Source organism: Nematostella vectensis, chromosome 14 (assembly GCF_932526225.1).
Source record: "Nematostella vectensis chromosome 14, jaNemVect1.1, whole genome shotgun sequence".
NCBI lineage: Eukaryota > Metazoa > Cnidaria > Anthozoa > Actiniaria > Edwardsiidae > Nematostella > Nematostella vectensis.
Genome location: NC_064047.1, coordinates 5904544 through 5925957, shown reverse-complemented (window position 1 = coordinate 5925957; position 21414 = coordinate 5904544). Strand labels below are relative to the sequence as shown.

At 43.0% G+C, this 21414-nt stretch overlaps 1 protein-coding gene across 8 annotated transcripts in view; it reads left to right on the top strand.

Annotated features, from left to right (window-relative positions):
- Positions 1 to 21414, top strand: part of LOC5513881 (transient receptor potential cation channel subfamily M member 7) — a 31732-nt gene that overhangs the window by 9755 nt on the left and 563 nt on the right. For all 8 annotated transcript variants that reach the window (XM_048721853.1, XM_048721851.1, XM_048721852.1 and 5 more), the window contains 23 exons: positions 2595 to 2664; positions 3258 to 3358; positions 3448 to 3582; positions 4419 to 4466; positions 5398 to 5499; positions 6071 to 6336; positions 7061 to 7289; positions 9615 to 9796; positions 10476 to 10641; positions 10934 to 11062; positions 11341 to 11589; positions 12679 to 12856; positions 13420 to 13552; positions 14334 to 14536; positions 14871 to 15003; positions 15125 to 15348; positions 16091 to 16255; positions 18595 to 18737; positions 18941 to 18984; positions 19506 to 19610; positions 20010 to 20096; positions 20670 to 20778; positions 21167 to 21319. In XM_048721853.1, the coding sequence (XP_048577810.1) occupies positions 2595 to 2664; positions 3258 to 3358; positions 3448 to 3582; positions 4419 to 4466; positions 5398 to 5499; positions 6071 to 6336; positions 7061 to 7289; positions 9615 to 9796; positions 10476 to 10641; positions 10934 to 11062; positions 11341 to 11589; positions 12679 to 12856; positions 13420 to 13552; positions 14334 to 14536; positions 14871 to 15003; positions 15125 to 15348; positions 16091 to 16255; positions 18595 to 18737; positions 18941 to 18984; positions 19506 to 19610; positions 20010 to 20096; positions 20670 to 20778; positions 21167 to 21319 (3354 nt within the window). The remainder of the gene's footprint in view (positions 1 to 2594; positions 2665 to 3257; positions 3359 to 3447; positions 3583 to 4418; positions 4467 to 5397; positions 5500 to 6070; positions 6337 to 7060; positions 7290 to 9614; positions 9797 to 10475; positions 10642 to 10933; positions 11063 to 11340; positions 11590 to 12678; positions 12857 to 13419; positions 13553 to 14333; positions 14537 to 14870; positions 15004 to 15124; positions 15349 to 16090; positions 16256 to 18594; positions 18738 to 18940; positions 18985 to 19505; positions 19611 to 20009; positions 20097 to 20669; positions 20779 to 21166; positions 21320 to 21414) is intronic.

The following is a 21414-nucleotide window of genomic DNA, read 5'->3' as shown; positions in this document are numbered from 1 at the left end:
TGTTTGCAACAAGCAATATGTGAGTGCAATGTGTTTGCAACAAGCAATATGTGAGTGCAATGTGTTTGCAACAAGCAATATGTGAGTACAATGTGTTTGCAACAAGCAATATGTGAGTGCAATGTGTTTGCAACAAGCAATATGTGAGAACAATGTGTTTGCAACAAGCAATATGTGAGTGCAATGTGTTTGCAACAAGCAATATGTGAGTGCAATGTGTTTGCAACAAGCAATATGTGAGTGCAATGTGTTTGCAACAAGCAATATGTGAGTGCAATGTGTTTGCAACGAGCAATATGTGAGAACAATGTGTTTGCAACGAGCAGTATGTGAGAACAATGTGTTTGCAACGAGCAGTATGTGAGTGCAATGTGTTTGCAACGAGCAATATGTGAGAACAATGTGTTTGCAACGAGCAATATGTGAGAACAATGTGTTTGCAACAAGCAATATGTGAGTGCAATGTGTTTGCAACAAGCAATATGTGAGTGCAATGTGTTTGCAACAAGCAATATGTGAGTGCAATGTGTTTGCAACGAGCAATATGTGAGAACAATGTGTTTGCAACGAGCAATATGTGAGAACAATGTGTTTGCAACAAGCAATATGTGAGTGCAATGTGTTTGCAACAAGCAATATGTGAGTGCAATGTGTTTGCAACAAGCAATATGTGAGTGCAATGTGTTTGCAACAAGCAATATGTGAGTGCAATGTGTTTGCAACAAGCAATATGTGAGTGCAATGTGTTTGCAACGAGCAATATGTGAGAACAATGTGTTTGCAACGAGCAATATGTGAGAACAATGTGTTTGCAACAAGCAATATGTGAGTGCAATGTGTTTGCAACAAGCAATATGTGAGTGCAATGTGTTTGCAACAAGCAATATGTGAGTGCAATGTGTTTGCAACAAGCAATATGTGAGTACAATGTGTTTGCAACGAGCAATATGTGAGTACAATGTGTTTGCAACAAGCAGTGAGTAAATTTAATGGCGACAATACAGTTGAGCCTCTACCAAAGTCAGCCAGTATGTTGCGATAATCCGAATTGGGGGGGGGAGGTTCTTCCCATTCTGACCTGAGCCCAACGCTGTTCAATTTATATGTACACGACCTTCCTGAGCAGCTAGACACTTGCAACATACCTAGACGATATTAATATCAACGGCAAACTACATAGGCTATGTTGTTTGCTTTACCTCGGACTTCATTTATCGGCTTTTGGAAATTTTGCTCTGGCAAAACAAGAGCTCAAACAAAGAGCCCAGAAAGCACTTTACAAATTGAGAAAAGAATTAGGAGACTACTTTAGAGCTGATCCTAAACTCACAATGAAGCTATTTGATACGCTGATAGCCCCCATTCTACTGTATGGGTAAAGCTATTTGATACGCTGATAGCCCCATTCTACTGTATGGGTAAAGCTATTTGATACGCTGATAGCCCCCATTCTACTGTATGGGTAAAGCTATTTGATACGCTGATAGCCCCCATTCTACTGTATCGGAGTGAGGTTTGGGGTATGGGAACCGCTACAAATGAAAAGGACCAATAGAACAAGTTCATATAAAGTTCTGTAAAATGTTGCTCGGCGTTGGTAAAGGTGCAAGTAATAACGCATGCAGAGGCGAACTTGGAAGGTAAAAATGCGATCTTTTAAATTATGGCTGATATTATCTAATGTATACGAAACCCAGAAACTTTCGAAAACTGCATACAACTGGATTACAAAGCCTTCTGGAGTTATAAAATAAAAGACTGGCTCAATCGAAATGGGCTGGGAGATATATGGGAATGCCAAAATCTAATAACTGATAATTTTAATGCAATTGAAAAATTAATAAAACAAGGAATACAAGAAGCTGAGTTACAGACATGGTTCGGCGACATACATAATGACATAAGAAAAGAATCAAAACAACATACGAATTTGAAACCAAATCAGCCAGGTCACCAATATAAACCGCAGAATCGCGCTGACAAAACTGCGAATTAGTAATCATAAGCTCGAAATCGAAGCTGCGCGTTATCGAAAACCTTACAAAAGAGCAAATGAGAGGATATGCCCTATTTGCGCTACCGGTGGGGTTGAGGATGAGGTTCATTTCCTGACAAGATGCCCCAAATTTTGTGATGAAAGAGCCGAACTTTTCACAAACATACAAATGGCAACAAACATTAATGTTAATCGAATGTCAGGAAATGACCTCTTCCTCCTCCTCATTAATCCACCGACAAAACTTCAAAAAATAATAGCAAAATTTATTGCCAAAATCACTGCGTTACGAAGCACAAAAGCGTTGTAGTTCTTCATCGCATGTGAAACTTTTCTAAATATTTTAATTGGAACTCATCCCATTTACACAATCTGCAATAAGCAATACAGCAATACATGAATACAATAAGCGACACATGTACGACTCGGGGTTGCCTCTTAAGTGTTTGTAACAAGCAAAGTGAAGACCGTTACCTGGCCTTCTACCCTTCTACAATGGACGACGCGTGACAAATAGAAATATTGATTAGCAGCTTGCATGTGTTCAATGAATATCCCGTACCTTTCACCGTATCATCATTGTTACTCAATCCAACAGATAACCATCTTTCGGGTTGACGAAGAAGGAGTAGACATTGACAGAGCAATCCTTCGCGCACTCCTCAAAGGTGAGGCTTCCAAAGCAGATGCAACAATAGAGAGCTTAAGGAAACACGTTTCTGGACGACAGACGGCAACCGGAAGTAGATAATCTTTATGTTTAACGCTATCGCAAAGCTAGGAGGTTTCATATTTTAGACTACGTGCTAGAATAGAACCGTCTTCTTTCATTGGAATTGAGCAAAAACATCACAAAGACGGAAAACGTTAAACTTCCGGTTGCCGTCTGTCGTTCAGAAACGTGTTTGCTTAAGTTCCCCATTATCAAAAATAATACCACGCGTCAAACTTAATTGATAATGGTGAATAGTTATGTTTGGTTCTCACTAGGACGCAAGCCAAACGTAAGCGCAAACGGAAGCGCAACACAAGTGAAAATCGGTCAAACACAAGCCCAAGAAAATCAAGCAGTTTCGTTCTCTTGGGCTTGCGTTCTAGCGAGAATCTGAAAATTACGTGCGCTTGCGCTTATGTCCAAGTGAGAACAAACCTTTAATGAACAACAACGTTTCAACAGAACCGAACGGCGCGCGCTTTCTTTTCGACAATTGAGCCCTGACTGTCGTCCAATCCATGTGGGTGTCCCCTCTTACCATTTCAGCTCAGCATGCTTCTGCCGCTGACCAGTTGAGTCTTGCACTTGTTTGGAACCGCGTTGACATCGCAAAGTCAGAAATCTTTGTCGAAGGACAGAAGTGGGAGGTAATACGCATGAGTGAAAGCTAATCCCTCGTCGCCAGACAGAGATGTCAGGGTTATGTCAAGAATAACATTGCTTTTTTCCTCACCAGGTAGAGGATTTAAATAGTGCAATGATGGACGCCCTTCTCAACAACAGAGTCGAGTTCGTCAAACTTCTCCTTGAGAACGGTGTGAGCATGGGGCAGTTCCTTACTCCCGAGCGACTCTTGGCGTTATACAGAGGGGTAAGGACATGTAACGCAACACCGGATAACAATAATAGGGCATGTCACACAACACCAGGTAACAATAAAATGGAATGTCACGCAAAACCAGATAACAATAAAAGGGCATGTCACGCCACACCAGATAACAATAAAACGCATGTCACGCAAAACCAGGTAACAATAAAAGGGCATGTCACGCAACACCAGATAACAATAAAAGGGCATGTCACGCAACACCAGGTAACAATAAAAAAGGTATGTCACGCAACACAAGATAACAATAAAACGCATGTCACGCACCACCAGATATCAATAAAAGGGCATGTCACGCAACACCAGATAACAATAAAAGGGCATGTCGAACAACGCTAGGTAACAAAAGGGCATGTCACACAACACCAGGTAAGATTTACAGGGTGAGTCACGCAACACCAGATAACACTTACAGGACATGCCACACAACACTAAATAAGGGCTAGGTTTCTGCCAAGCATTAGCCGATAACAATTATAATCATCTCAAAATTGGACGAGCCATAGCAAAGGTGCGGCTGGCAATGGGTCTGTAAAGTATACAGAAGGATTGTTCTCACTTGAAAGTAAGCGTAAGCGCAGCGCACGTCAATCCTCGATTCTAGAAAGCATACGCAAAAGAACGCAACTGCTTTATTTTTTTGCGCTTGCGCTTGTGTTTCACCGATTTTGACTTGTGTTGCGCGCTTACGCTTGCGCTTGCGTCCTTGTTAGAACCAGCCTTAAACGATCAGAATTTTAAAGAAGTAGTGAACGAGTCCTAGTCTTCCCATTCGTTAAAAATGTGTTCTCAATTCGTTGTTTTGTTTTGTTTTGTTTCAGAGGGCAAAATCCAGTTACTCTTTCCAGCAAATGATTGGTGAAGACAAAGTAAGAGTTTAACCAGATTTGATTGTATGGTGCGTGTATCTTGTAGACACGGAGATTCTTTGTGGAGAGACAACGTGCAAGCCAGCTTGGCTGAAGCAAAAATGTTAATAAAAAACGTAAATGGCAAAGCTTTTTTATTAACATTTTTTCCTTTTATTTATTTAAAAATGTCGTACTCTTCTCAAAGTTTTTAGTCTCTTTTGTGTACACCTATTTCAGTTAAGGTTGCACCCGCGAATCAATGTATCGTAACCGGCAGTGGTTCATGGATAAACGTATAAATGGCTGAATCCTGGTCTTGACGCCGTGTGAAGGTTTAGCGGTACATAAACAAGAATGCTAAAGCTTTCTAACCCTGTGTTTATTTTTATTTACGCTTTTTTTAATTTGATACCCATAAAACAATGCGGGTTACAGCACTTAGATTCTCTGGGTGTAACCTTATTTGAAACAGGTGTACCTTGCTAATCAATGAAAAACGGTCTGTAGTGTTAAGATTGTCTGGTCAACCGAGCAATGCTGGTAATGTCGGCGCTGGTTGCACGAAGGCCACAATGTAGCCTTCAATGCAGGTTACATTGTTTTCATATCGAAAAACCGGCCTTGAGCGATTCTTAGCCTCCATCTTGGATTTTGAAAGGTGAAAAATTGCGTGAGAAGCAGTCCACTTTCACCGAGGATGATGATGGTGGTGTTTTAGCATGCAATGAAGGCGTTTGCCCGGTGTTTTTATAGCCGCCATCTTGGATTTTATTTTTGCTCAAAATCCAAGATGGCGGCTACGAAAGGCCGTTTTTCGCTATAAAAACACCGGGTAAACAAACACCTGCATTGCAGGCTACCCACAATGCGCTTGAGAAAGTGTAAATAAAAGGCGTCTGTCAGAGACTCTTTAAGCTATAACTTCTACACGCGTTGTCTTATTGTGTAGATAAGAAACGGGTTCTCGCTAGAGGATGTGAACAATCTCATCGGAAGAATGCTTGGAGGCGTTTATACAGGATGCAGTGGGCAAACGTCTTCACTAATGACGGTACGTGTTCAAACCATCCGCAAAGGCAGATAACAACAACGAACGATGGATCACTGTATGTAGTGAGCCATCGCCTACTTATGACGGCAAGTATCGGACAATCTGTCACCTTGGTAGTTGAGTCCCACTAGGGAAAATCAAAGGCATATCAGCATTTAAGCCAGCAGTATTTATAAAGTAATAACAAACGGAGCACTTCAGCGTAAAAAAGACCCAAATAACTGTGCACCTCCTCCGCCAAAAATACTAATAGTTATGCCACTAAGATTGACACTGATATGCTAGCACTGTTTAAACGGTATCCCAGTCGTAACCTGTTTTACAGGGTTTAGTATTTTCAGAGCTCTGGCCACCTAATACCTAAGCGTGCTATTAGCTCAAGGCGCTTGCCTGCAATGCGCGTGTAATAATAATAAATAATAAATAAATAATAAATTTGGGTAGCTAATCGCTTTCATTGCAGCTGGGAAGCTGAATTACGAGAGCGCAGATTCAGACGTGGTCGAGTTGAAGGCACATACCCTATAAACGCGCCTGATGTGAACCTAAGCAATTGCTTGATTCCCTCCAGGGCCTGGATGTGACAAGTCACCTCGGAATGTTCATCAACGAGAGACCAAAGTTCATGGCCGAGCACTGCGACTATCCCTTCAACGAGCTGCTCATATGGGCGGTGCTGTGCAAGATGCAGAAGATGGCGCTGTTTCTATGGGAACGAGGGGAGCACGCCCTTGCTAAGGCTCTGCTGGCGTCGCGCATCTACATGGAGATGGCCGAGAGGATCTCACATGACGAGATGAAGACGGATGTGTTGGCCAAGGTGGAGTGCAACGTCAGGTAAGCTTTTGGAGAAACAATTCATAGTGTTTGTGAGACAGAGCAAAAAAAAATGGCTAGTTTTCCCAAAATAAGGTCTGGTTAAGTTTGGTAAGCTTGAATTTTTGCATAGAGGTTCCTTATCTTGGATTCGTCTTCGAGATATGAGGCTTGAAGTGCAATTTTAAAATGTTCAAATTATGAATTCTCCTATTTTTTTTTGGGAGAAGTTGGGCTCTGATAAGAAATTAAGCCAACTTTGAGAATTGAAAAATTTCATGCCATTGTTTTCCTTTGTCTGTTTGTGATGTTATACAAACGTAGTATTTGTGGTAGAATTTTATGACGGCCAACTTCGATTGACGGGGGGGGGGGGGGAAATAATAAGACAGAAAACGCTGTGTTTCCGAGGACGTAATGCTTAGGCGTGTGGTTTTTGGAATTGTTAGTCCTGTAGCTGAACTCTCCTTTGCGACCTCTGTCTCCCTAAGGTGAGACGACACCACAAAGGTGAACCGGAGCATGATGGGAAGTTCAGGTACTTGACTGACTGTATGCTTATGTTGTTAGCAAGTTCTTCCATGTGGCGCTGGACTTTTCCCATATCAACAAACGTGCTAGTTCTTCGAGGTGGTCAACAAATACGCGAGTTCTTCCATATTGCGCTGTACTTTAGGAATGACTTTTTCGAACAAACTTTTTCGCCAACAAACGCGCACGGTTTACTGTGTTCTTTTGTTACTAGCGAGTTCAAGCAAGTTGCGCTGGACCTCTTGAATGAATGTTTCCATGCCAACGAGCGTGCTGCTCAAAAGCTGCTGACCTATCACCTGGACATCTACTGCGGGCACACATGCCTGACGCTAGCAGTGGCCACGGAGCACAAAGAGTTCGTCGCACACACCTGTTGCCAGGGGTTACTGACCGAGATCTGGATGGGAGCGATGCGTAGCGCCAACATGCGATCAATGAAGGTGCGTATGAAACAAGCAATAGGCACACAATGCATGTTACATTTGGGGTAGCAAACTCGCGCGCGCTCCAGGTTTTTGTTGCAATATAACAATAACAAAAGCAACGTAATCAACGCTTACAAATCAACTATATATAAGTTATGTCAAAAAGGGCCATCTCTGTATTTATTTTGGCGTGAGGTTGTTACTCAAAGAGTCACGTGATCCTTAGTGCAAGTCAACTATCACAGGCTTTACCGCATCATCATCATTATGACCTTCTACAAGTCCAAAAGGACGCCATGGTCACCATCGTCATATTTAATTTATCAGCATTATAACGTCATTGTCATCATGGTCATCGTCGCCATCATCGCCGTCGTATTCACCGCTCATACTAACAGTACTCCCTTTTCATCCCTTCAGATTTTGCTATCATAGTCACCGCTCATACTAACAGTACTCCCTTTTCATCCCTTCAGATTTTGCTATCATAGTCACCGCTCATACTAACAGTACTCCCTTTTCATCCCTTCAGATTTTGCTATCATAGTCACCGCTCATACTAACAGTACTCCCTTTTCATCCCTTCAGATTCTGCTCGGAAGGCCCCTCCCATCACTCATACTAAACTATTACACCCTTTTCATCCCTTCAGATTCTGCTCAGAATCCTGGGTCCTCCCATCGCTCATACTAAACTATTACACCCTTTTCATCCCTTCAGATTCTGCTCAGAATCCTGGGTCCTCTCATCGCTCATACTAAGCTATTACACCCTTTTCATCCCTTCAGATTCTGCTCGGAAGGCCCCTCCCATCACTCATACTAAGCTATTACACCCTTTTCATCCCTTCAGATTCTGCTCGGAAGGCCCCTCCCATTGCTCATACTAAACTATTACACCCTTTTCATCCCTTCAGATTCTGCTCGGAAGGCCCCTCCCATCGCTCATACTAAACTATTACTCCCTTTTCATCCCTTCAGATTCTGCTCGGAAGGCCCCTCCCATCACTCATACTAAACTATTACACCCTTTTCATCCCTTCAGATTCTGCTCGGAAGGCCCCTCCCATCGCTCATACTAAGCTATTACACCCTTTTCATCCCTTCAGATTCTGCTCGGAAGGCCCCTCCCATCACTCATACTAAACTATTACACCCTTTTCATCCCTTCAGATTCTGCTCGGAAGGCCCCTCCCATCGCTCATACTAAACTATTACACCCTTTTCATCCCTTCAGATTCTGCTCGGAAGGCCCCTCCCATCACTCATACTAAGCTATTACACCCTTTTCATCCCTTCAGATTCTGCTCGGAAGGCCCCTCCCATCACTCATACTAAGCTATTACGCCCTTTTCATCCCTTCAGATTCTGCTCGGAAGGCCCCTCCCATCACTCATACTAAGCTATTACGCCCTTTTCATCCCTTCAGATTCTGCTCGGAAGGCCCCTCCCATCGCTCATACTAAGCTATTACGCCCTTTTCATCCCTTCAGATTCTGCTCGGAAGGCCCCTCCCATCGCTCATACTAAACTATTACGCCCTTTTCATCCCTTCAGATTCTGCTCGGAAGGCCCCTCCCATCGCTCATACTAAGCTATTACGCCCTTTTCATCCCTTCAGATTCTGCTCGGAAGGCCCCTCCCATCGCTCATACTAAACTATTACGCCCTTTTCATCCCTTCAGATTCTGCTCGGAAGGCCCCTCCCATCGCTCATACTAAGCTATTACGCCCTTTTCATCCCTTCAGATTCTGCTCGGAATCCTGGGTCCTCCCATCGCTCATACTAAACTATTACGCCCTTTTCATCCCTTCAGATTCTGCTCGGAAGGCCCCTCCCATCACTCATACTAAGCTATTACACCCTTTTCATCCCTTCAGATTCTGCTCGGAAGGCCCCTCCCATCACTCATACTAAGCTATTACACCCTTTTCATCCCTTCAGATTCTGCTCGGAAGGCCCCTCCCATCGCTTATACTAAGCTATTACACCCTTTTCATCCCTTCAGATTCTGCTCAGAATCCTGGGTCCTCCCATCGCTCATACTAAGCTATTACGCCCTTTTCATCCCTTCAGATTCTGCTCAGAATCCTGGGTCCTCCCATCACTGATACTAAGCTATTACGCCCTTTTCATCCCTTCAGATTCTGCTCAGAATCCTGGGTCCTCCCATCGCTCATACTAAACTATTACACCCTTTTCGTCCCTTCAGATTCTGCTCGGAAGGCCCCTCCCATCGCTTATACTAAGCTATTACGCCCTTTTCATCCCTTCAGATTCTGCTCGGAAGGCCCCTCCCATCACTCATACTAAACTATTACACCCTTTTCATCCCTTCAGATTCTGCTCGGAATCCTGGTCCCCCCATTTATCTTCAATGTAGAGTTCAAGACACGAAAGGAGCTATCACAGCTCCCCGTAACCATCGTGGAGCACATGCAGGAGCTTGGAGCGGATAGCGAGTCGGAGGAGGACGAGTTCGCTTCACCTTGGAAGAGAAGGCAGAGTAAGAAGAGTCTGAGGTACTGGGATTAAACTGATTGTACTACCTGATTGGCGAATTATTTGATCATGAATGCAAGCCTGCTATCTTTTACCGTACTTCGATTTTTGATATTCTGCGAAACTCTCGTAAATGTTTTCAAACCGGATTTACAATTGGTGCTTTTGGATCGATCACTGCCTTACAGATGGGTTGCATGGTTGGAAAGTTAATGCTGGTAAATGAAAGCGCCTCAAGGATTTTGAATGACGGAAGGCCAGAAATCGATTTAGCTGTTGTAAATCGACGGCAATAGTTCGCAGAACATTGGAAACCGCATAGTAAAACCGCATGTGATAAACATTCTCGAAACAATTATCACCATGGAATAATTCACGCGCCAAACCCTGTAACACTTAGGTAACACCACTACTCGTATTCCAAGGTTGTTCAGATTAATCAAAGGCATTCTTAGCGGGTTTCCTGTGCCCGTAGAATCGTGAGGAGGCATGGGATTCGGAACAAGCTCACCCACTGAACGGGGAAATTGATTCCTGTGACTTAATATTTTTTTTCCTACTAAAGGATCTTTATCAAAATGTTTGGGGAATAGGCTTACAATTGTTAGATTTTGCATAGTTTACCATAAAGCCAATCTCTAGAGACAACTATCACAGAATATAGTGTCCTCATTATTTCTCTCTGTTTCTTCATTAAAGTACTTTCGACCGAGAAAGATTGGAGTCCACGGCCCCGAGCCGACCTACAAGTCCGTCCAGTCCTCGCTCGGATATTGATCACGAGACAAAAAGCCGGAGATTGGGGCTGGGTCGGAGAATTCTGGAGTTCTATCGTGCTCCCATCACAAAGTTCTGGGCAAATGTGGTGGGTTGGACTTATTGAGGGCAAAGTTGTAAGATAATGTGGTGGGTTACATTGTATACCCTAATTTGGTGGAATTATCGAGGGCACAATAGTTCTGGACTAATGTGGTGGGTAACATAGTGTAGCGTATTCAAGAAGTGATACCCATCAAAACGGAAGTAATTGTCACCATACCGGAAGTGATACTCAGCAAACCGGAAATGATACTCACCATACCGGAAGTGATACCCAGAAACCCGGAAGTCCTACCTAGGAAACTGCTGTTTAAGGTTCCCATGATCGTTTGTTTCAGATTGCTTACTTCATGTTCCTGATACTGTTCAGCTTTGTGGTTCTCGTCAAGCAGCCGAGTAATCCATACATCTCAGAGATCGTACTCATCGTCTTCGTGTTCACCCTCTGTACCGAGGAAATTCGGCAGGTGATTTTGTTCAAGAACAATGCCTGATTCCCAGAAAATTCCAATTACCCCCCCCCCCCTAAGGTAATAATAGCACCTCGACCCCACCCTCAATTCCAGATATATTCATCGTCCAACCGGTTGTCTTGGCCAATTTCAAGGAAGGAATTTCTAGGAAGTTTTCCGAGAAATATTCTCCGTGGTGATGTATGGATGGTCTCTCTTATGCACATAATTAGGTTCGCAGCATAAATGTTTTATCAGGTAGCAGATTCACGGTTGTTTTTATTTTTCCCCAGATCTTTCAGTCAGACTCATCCGCTTCTGACAACAGATTCAAGGCGTGGGCCTCCAGCAAATGGAACATCTGTGACGGGGTCGCTGTGGTTCTTTTCTTTGTGGGCCTGGGACTGAGGCTTAACTCTTCTACCTTCAATGCTGGCCATATCATCTACTGCCTCGACATCATGCTGTGGATTATTCGGCTGCTGGATATTTTCTCAGTGAGCCAACATCTCGGTCCGTATGTCGTCATGATTGGCCGAATGGTGAGTACTCAATTCCATAAATTCCTTACTTGGAATACCCATTATCCATATCTTTTTTTACCGTCTCTTTTTTCGGCCAATTCCTTTGGACATAGCATAAAACATGTAATCTCTTCAAAAATTGATCTCTTTTATCGCATGTCGAGAAAGATCACGTAAACGCGAATTCGTGTTTACTGAGCACTGTTACAACGAGAAGACGCCTTGATTTAGGAGTAGGTACAGAGTTTTACTTCTGATGATGGTTACAAGATCTTTTGGGGTAACTAACACATCTTTATATGCTCCTAAGACGGTAAGTTTATTCGAAAAATCTTCACTGACACCCCGAAAAGCGTTTAGCTTCGTTTAGAGCCAATGGGTGTACGAAGGCGACCTTCCTACGTGGGAATGCCAGTGATTTTTTACTACCGTGACTTATGTAATGATTACATGGTTACTATTACCTACGGAGGTAACACACTTAATGCTTGCTGTGCTAGTGCGCATGGCCCTAACGGAATACCGCAGGTCTCCCGCTTTTAACATTCAGAAAAGCTGAATGTCATCGAAACTATATCTTAACAGACTCGTACAACATACCATTCAAACCAGCGCTGATTTATTATCGTGTTTCCTCCATGCCTTCGCAGACCTTCACCTAATTCTTACATGCATGATTACTAAGATCGATAGATATGGGCATGTTTTCGGAAATCTGGAAATTGTTACCCTTTTTGAGTCGCTTGTTTCCATTCCTCCACAAACAAGTACGTGAAACGAGCGACACACTGCACAGTGAAGTATCAGGAAATGCACGGCATTACACTCTCAGGGTGTGCTTCAGTGACAGCGGTTAAAGGGGCAGCGTCATGGTACTGCGCATGTCTGGAGTCGTGGTTTATTGTTGGCTTTTAATTTTCTGCAGTTTATTTTTAAGCTGTCAATGCCTTGTTAAAATATACAATATTTTATTGAAAACTCTGTTTATTGACAGTTTGTGGTCGTTTTCTTTAAATTAAGTCTCCCACATGTACCAATTAAGTCTCCCACATGTACCAAAGGCGAGCTATTGCAAGGCTCTTACCATGAATACTATTCGTATTCCAGACGGTGGATATGATTTACTTCCTCCTCATTATGGTCATCTTCTTGCTGGCGTACGGCGTGGCTCAGCAGGCGATACTGTTCCCGAACCAGCCCCCATCATGGGCCATTATCTCGCATATCTTCTTCAGACCTTACTTCCAGATCTACGGCGAGCTTTTTATCACTGACCCCATTCAGCGTAAGATGCTGCTATTTAACAAATAAATAGATCTCATTTTTGCGTGCGTCTGTCCTCTAATAGATGCACAGATGAAGTCACAGCGTGTCTTGAGCAAAAAGTACGCAACGAGACGCAGTCGAGTCATTTGTGCATCTATTAGGTGACAGATAAAAGACGACAAAAAATAAGATCTATTTGTTTTATAAAACAATTGAAATGTTTCTTATGTTGAAATCTAGTTTTGAGGTGCGCGCGCATATGATGACGCCAAGCGTGCGTGTGTCCTCAAATTACAATCTCGTCCGACGCATGCGCAGAAATAAGAAGGGATCCGGGGACGAGATTGCTGTAATTACACATGTACCCTTGACCATCTAGAGCACGCGATTTACGAGTATCGTTGTAAAAATTTCTATAGCGTAGTTACCAATGTAGGTATGATAACCTGCACAGTGTATTTTCGCTTCACATTTAATGAGAACCTGACAGTAAAGATACAGACTGCTGACAGTTTACAATTATGTGTGTAAGCAATGAAAGTCAACGTATTCATATTGGAAATGTCTTACGCTTTGTCTTAGTTGATAATCGCACTACAGCGTTCAGTACGCCCGCGTTCGATGCGTACAGCGGTACCATCACCACGTGCATCTTGGCATTCTACATCCTTGTCGCCAACATTCTTTTGCTGAACCTACTCATCGCTATCTTCAAGTGAGTAAAAGCCACAGGTAGTTCGTTCATAGTAACATCTCATATCCAAGCCCCCTTAATCTTAACGTTGCGGTATAGTTTTACGAAAACGGTCGGTTTACCTTTATTGTAAAGTGTATGCTTCCAAGAACACGTTCTCTTATGTACAGGCGAACTCTTATCATATCTGAGAGTTTAACTGTTAATAGTTTCTCTTTTTTATAATTTTTTTGCTTCCAGCAACACGTTCTCTGATGAACAGGCGAACTCTAATCAGATCTGCAAGTTCAACTGTTAAACAAGGACCCGCACTATAAAAGGGCCTGGACCAGGTCCACGAAAGGCTCAGTTGTCAGTAAACTGCTACGCGGTGCGGAGCTCCCGAGTTCAGTCAAGCGTGTCTTGTTTGCCCAGGAGGAGCGGAACCCAAACTAAACTTTTGAAGCGCTTTTCTTCTTGTTTGCTTGGTTTATTTTCTCTTGGCTTCTAACAATGAATAACCCACCAAAAGAGCAGGAATATGCAGTAAAAATTAGAGTTCAAATGATTAACGATAACAGAACTAAAAAGTCTCACTACCGACGCAATGTTACGGCGTGTTGTCATCTTGAAGTTTGAATTTTATTCAGCCGAAAGTGTTCGGAGCTAAGTCCTTTTATAGTGCGGATCCTTGTTTAATAGTTCTCTTTTTTTTAAATCCTCTGCTTACCAAGATTGCGTTCTCTGATGTACAGGTCTCTAATCAGATATGCAATTTAAACTGTTAATATTTTCTCATTCTTATAAATCCTTTGCTTTCCAGCAACACGTTCTCTGATGTACAGGCGAACTCTAATCAGATCTGGAAGTTCCGTCGCTTTGAGCTCGTCATGGAATACGTGGAGAGACCTGTTCTCGTCCCGCCTCTGATCTTCTTCAATCACGTGATCGAGATGTTTGTTGGTATCTCGCAGATGATCCGGTCTGCTCGAAAAGGATCGAAGTCCAGGGCCGACCACAGACTGAGTAAGTCCAGAGAATCACTTGCACACTGTAATTGTTGAGTGTTCGCTAGCCGAAAGCAACCCGAAGTCACTAGCTCGTCGGGGACTCTTTGCGCGCCACGGGAGTAGCAACGTAATTTGACCGGTTTTCTTATCAATCACGGAGAGCTCGTGACAACACAAGGCATATTCTGCCAAATTGGAGGCAATTTCGGGGTAAAGATATTAGTCTTACAAGCTTTGTTCTTCCTGCCTTTGTTTGATGTTCTTGTTTGTTTCTGTCTTTGCGATGACCATGATAATGTTCTTGTTTGTTTCTGTCTTTGTGATGACCATGATGATGTTCTTGTCAACAGAGCTGTTTCTTAACAAAGAGGAACTTCAGAAGCTAATGATGTTTGAGGAGCACTGCATGTATATGTTCTTACACCACAAGGATACCTTGTTCAACGCCACCTCGGAGGAACGCGTGCGCCTCATGGGAAACAGGTAACAAAGAATCTCAGCGATAAATAGCGAACGATTGCTCAAATTCTTACTTTCGAAAATGTAATATGGTCTTGCAATGTAAAAATAAAACAAATGCTCACGGAATTTATTTTAATCACAGAATTGAGAGTGTGATCTCGCAGCTGGAAGAGCTTGATAAGGACTCGTTTACGCGCGATACCACGGCAGCCAAGACGATGAGCGCGATGGACTCGCGACTCAACCGCCTCGAAAAGAACACCAAAGCCATCCTGAAGATGTTGTCCACACTGCATGACGTTAGCCCGGAGCACTATGGAGCCCCACGCGGGGACTCGTCGGACGAAGAAGGGGGACCGGGAGACGGTATGTACCAACCCCTCGTGAGGGAAGTGGGAGGAGGTCAGGGTGCATTGTACCATACATTGGTACTCGTAATAAGAGGAAGGGGAAGCCTGGGGACGATATGAACAAATCCCTCGTGGGGGATTGGGAGAGGTCAGGTTGAATTGTGCCTTACATGGGTCCTCGTCCGACGAGAAGGGGGAACCGGGTTGCTATAGGGTGACGGTAACATGGGTGGGGAAACATCAGATGAGAAGGGGGGACCGGGCGACGGTATGTATCGGCTAGCGGCGGATGGGTTTGTGTGGTTGGGTGAGGGGTAGGTGCCATGCGCGGGGCTCGTCCGACGAGGAAGGAGACCGGGTGAAGGAATGGGTGGTGCCCTTTAGGGGAAAGGGGACTGCGGCAGACTGTGACAAAGCCTAAAAACGTAAACTGGATAATCAGACTTCAAAAGGTCTGTCAGCCACCTGGTGAAGTACAAAAGAGTGTGGGAAAGCATTCATTAAATTCCATCAATTTAAGTCGAGAAATGAATTATAAAACTTCGTCATTAAATGGTTATTTAAAAATTTTGTAACGCAATAACATGAAAGGAGTGGCTGTCTCGGGATCTTGAATGCATTGAATAAAAGGTATGGTGAATACAAGAGACAAAAGTAACTAAGTCATATCCTTATGACTTTATTGTCCATAGTTTCGATGAGTTCTTCCATTCTATTGTCCATAGTTTCGATGAGTTCTTCCATTCTATTGTCCATAGTTTCGATGAGTTCTTCCATTCTGAGTCACTTCTCGAGGAAGCAATCAGCTAAATCAGCCAGTGGAAGCACTTCCGCTGCTTCAGATGACCAAAGCCCAAGACAGAGTAAAGGGGCCAGGCACTTCCGTGGACTTCCCTCTGTTGATGAGAAAGAGGATATCGAAGGTATGTTGTTGAGAAGGATATGGATGTTTGTCGATGGGAAAGAGTTAATAAGAAAGAATTGATGGTTTGTTGTTGGTAAAGGGGATACCGAAGGTATGTTAGTAAGAAATCTAAATAACAATCACCTACAACCGTTCATAGACGCGATGTGCGACATGACAGTAGCATAATCTAGCGAATTGAGTGGTATAATTAGAACATAACCTTACCGGTGAAATCTAGCTTTACTGTATCGTCCATCCCTTCGATAAACAGCTCAAGTGATTTCGGTTTAAAACCATATATCTTTTAAAACCACAATACGCATTCTGTCTTTGACCTGAAAAAAGGAAAAAAAGCCCAATAGAGTCGTTTACTCGGACAATCTAGTGTGTGTGTTGGTTTAGAAATTCCACTTCTAACACTAGAAATGTTTACATCGCAGGAAAGTACAAACAAGAAACGTGTATGGTATAAAACAAGCATTTAAAGCCGCATTGTCACCAGTTTACTTCCGGCCGATTACGTAACAATCTCCTATGATTTTTAACGGAAAATGCGAAAAATATTTCAAAATATTGAAAGAATTGTGTTTATTGGGAGTTTCTTTGAGAATGTGATTGATAATTTAGAGCGAATGGCCTGTTAAATATCTCGGATTTTAATAGATTCTTTTGTCTTTCAACGGTTGAGGTTTCCGTCGGACCTCCGGAAGTAAACTGGTGACAATGCGGCTTTAAAGCCAAACACTGAAGTGCTGATAGTTCTTTTACAGAGAACGGGTGTCCTCACCTAACTTCGGAAATGTGGTGGTACTGTTGTCGCTTCTTCACTTCAGAAAACGTCTTTTTATTATGTTCCATTCCCGACAGCTTTTTCTCCAGCACGGCGGCCTTCTGCTCCAGATGTGCGAGAAATTCTTTGTCTCTTGTTACAGACGCCGTTGGCGTAGCGCTCATCTCGTCGCGCTTTTTACTGTAACTTCTCGCCAGGTCTCCTGGCAGATCTTACGCGGGCCTTGCAAACTGTTTTTTCTTGACGAAACCTGTTTCACAAGCTTCAGGACGTGGTTGCGGATAAGTTGCGATATTCGCTTTTCGGCGGATGCGCGAAGAGTGTAGCCGATCTTTTCTAATCCTTCGTTAACTTGCTCGAAAAGAGCCTTGAGACAATAGCCTTTTAGGGACCATAATTTTTCTCCGTGGATGAGGAGTCAATAATCTTCGCCTGGTGTTGTTGGCTCGTGGATGATGTAGCCAGAGGCAGGCTTGACAGGGGGTTCGATTAGCTTTGAAAAGAGCTCCCTGTCAAGCTGCGCTCCGGAGGCCGTATTTTGAGATGTTGACATAGAGTCGCTAGTATAGTGTTAACGTGTGAAGAGTAGCGCACGTCTATCTAGCGCGCTAAAATTTGAATTTAAAATGCACGAGTCGAGGCTATAGAAATGCTTATACACGATTGGATTAATAGGATGAATGGCGAAGATAATTCGTTTTTTTATGAAAAGGCGGAGCTTGCGACACTTAAAATTCACAAAAGCTTTTTATCCAAAATTTATAAAAATTTGCAAGGTTATTTCCAAAGTGTTCTTATACCCGAATCAGGTGATTGATCTCTTCCACACGTTTTTATTTTTTGCTAAATCTTTGTCTTTTCCGTTGACTTTCTAATTGTCAGTCAAATTTTAACAAAAATACCCGATTTTCATACCCCTAACTTCACATTCGAATTTTGGTAAATTTTACATATTAAGTTTTAGCCTTATATTACACGAATCTCGTGATCGATTGTAATTTTCTAACATAGTAAGTGTTCTGTTTTTCGAATAGGAGTGGTAGGTTTCAAACCTGCTCGTTTCGGCCTGTTTCTCTGTAAATTTGGTAATTATATTCAAATTAGAGTTAGAGCGTCATTTAATTATATGCGTGATCGGGCAAATCACACTAGATTCTGCGCGATGTGGTTGGTCGATGGGAGAGAAGATTTTGAAATTAGTCGAAATATAATACAATGTTGGAGAAGAAGAAAAAAAAAGATATTCAGTGTAGTCAGGAGGGGGCCCAACCAACCCCCCCCCCCCCCTCTCCTCTCCTTTAGAAGCCTCAAATATAGAAAATATATAGAAAACAATTAAAAACTTACGAAGGGCCCTTTGGTCCTCTCCTGCTAGTCCCCGTTAGCCCTTATTTTGACATCCCAGAAATCCATTCCCATCCGCTGTTAGCTAATAACGATATTTAGTTAAGTAATTGAAGTATATGAACTTTTGTTTACGATGTTTTTTCATGCCACCATTAACGTAATGAAATTTTCTTATAAGTAAACTTATTTTCGTCCACTGCTGTTTCCTATCGTCCTAGATACCTTTATCCCTTCTCCACCGAAACCCACTTCGCAACAGTCCGCTGACCACCTTATTTCGTTATCCACCTCTAAACCGAGATTTTACCCAATGAGTGAAGTAGAACGGTTTGAAGTCCCGGATGATCACGTGGACTGGAAGGTAAGAACCAAATATTGTTGCGCATGTATCGGATTTCAAGTTTGGATGGACATTCAGAAGTTTTCTTGCAAGTAGACCGTTGCAAACAATAAGTTTACAACAATAGCAAAGCAGTAGCTAATCAACATTCTTTAATGCTTAGCGTTCAATGCCAGTGATTTACCCTAAGTAATCATTTTCGCTAATGTTATTTTACGTCCCAGGTCGCCTTTCCAGGTTACAATCCCCCTCATCCCGACATATCCAGGTAAGCGTTGTTTTAATCCTTGTCATCTTCTTTGCCGCTTTCACTTCTTGTCTCTCAATTCACGCGGTTTTTTTTTAGATTGTCATCCTTATATCTTTACTTCTGTGGTCATGATATAGTGGCGGATCCAGGGGGGGTCGGACCGGAATTTTAGAAGAAACGTATGGGACTACAATTCTCTTGTCATATGTTTATATATTGGGTCCCTCCACCCCACTTTTGTGGCATTACTAAAAAGAGGAACCGGCGGAACCAGTATATTTTGAATGCAGGGGCGAAGGGGGTATAGGGGTAGGGATTTTATACAAGGATTACGATTTATTTTCGAAATCATCTATCGAAAATTTATTGTTATTAAGAGCGCGCTCTAATTTGCCATCATAGTGCTTCTTTGACACTTAAAAATTGGTCAGGCCTTTTCGGGCGCTGTAGTAGCGCAAGCAAATGATAACAATACTTGATGAGAGCATTCTTCGCATTTTTGTTGTCCTAACAGAATTATCATATTTTTAATGTCACAGCCATCCAGCCGAGGACGTCCTTCTGCTTCGATTCAATGAGATTGATGGGTTCGTCGACCGGCGCAGTCACATGGGCACCTATGACGTCATTAACGGGTTACCAAGGTAACGCATGCTTCTTTTTATTCGATCGTTTTACAGTCTGGATGTACGATGGCAAATTTACCGCGATTCTATGTATTGATCGTCGACTTAATATTTTTCCATATGATTGAGAACCCCCAGCAAATCCTGTGAAAATACTTGCTTGCTGGCTTTGCCCTACGTCATAAGTTACGCTTTTCCTAATTTTATCCCCTCCAAAGCCTACAATTTTATATCTGCCCTTGCAGCACGTCACACATACACTAATACCCACCCCAAACCCCTTGTAAAATTCAGGAACCGACCTTGCAGCACGTCATGCACACATTAGTTACCCCCGCCCACACAACACCCAAAATTCTGGATCCGCTTCAGCAGCGCAACACGCCTACACTAAACTCCATTTGTATTTGTTTTCAGGAATCCGCGAGGTCGTACTGGGTTTTCTGGCAGGGGGGCCTTTGCACACTGGGGGCCGAATCACACCGCAACGTTTGTCATCACTCGGTAAGCCATCAAGGAAAGGAAAGGAAGCTGGGACGACCTTACCCAGAATTGCAGCCATAGGCTGAATTGCTCTGGATTTAGGGTCTTATTCGGACTGCTATATAAGGCGCACTAGGCTGCCACGCACTTCACATGGATGAGAGAGTGTTGGTATATTAATGCCCCTTTATGGTTATGGTTAAGATGGGCTCTGGCTTCTTATGGTTCTTTAATGTCCCACAATAATAGGTTTGTTAGCTAGGTTTTTGCGAGACGGGACCGCCATTTAACGTAGTCATCCGAGCCACGAGGGATACACAGTCCCCAATATAGAGAGCCAGGTTTTTACACCTTACACAAAAATTCCCAAGTTGACCTGACCTGGATTCGTACCCTGGTCCTCTTGCTTGAGAAGCGAAGCCCGTACGACTGAGCTGTCACCACTCTCTAATACTTGAGCCTGGTTACTCTTTGAGGGGAACGTCTTCTCAGATACGGGTCTCTCGTCCCTCACTGAACTTCATTTAGTGTAACGGGTTAATCTAAATGGTATAACAATATCAAATAATTGTCTTTGTTTTCTCGTGCCGAAAGCTTGAAACTTAATCCCAGCGACGGACATATCGTCGAGGAGAACGACCAAGTTGTTTGGGAGTTTCTCGCGGTCAAGGAGGCAGACGAAACTTCATGGCGACTACCTGAGGTACAATCACAATACAGTTATAGTGTACTTTTTAATAGTTTCTACCGCTTAGCTCTGGCTTTTTTGTGGTGCTCGTTAATAGCATTTTTTCGCAAGAGCAGTGATTATGGTTTAAAAAAATAGTTTTGATGATATGATTTCGTAAAGAAGAGCAAGATGGCGATTGTTATAAGTAGCGATGATGATGATGCTAGTGGTGATGTTTTTGAGGGTGGTGATGATGATGATGATAATGATGTTATTCTAGTGACGGTTATTGTGAATATGATGGTTATGTTTGTTGTATTGGTAATGGCGATGATGCCTGGTTGTGGAAATTGTGAAGAAGACGGCAGTAAGGGTGATGTTGATGACTAAGATGATGACGGATTCATGTGTTTAATTACAGGGAGAGATGAAAGTAACAGACTACATACCAGAGCAAATCATCGAAGACCTCTTGTCCTTGGCAAAAGAATCCATTCTGGAACTCAGCAACGGGTCTCTTAACCTGCACGAAACCCTCCAGCACTTATGCGAGACGTGTGGACAGAGGGTTAAGGTAGGGGAACCCTATAACATTTAGACATGAGACATCACCGCATGCGACATTCACTAGCGGGCATTAAGAGAACTCGGATAGTTCACAAGCTGTTT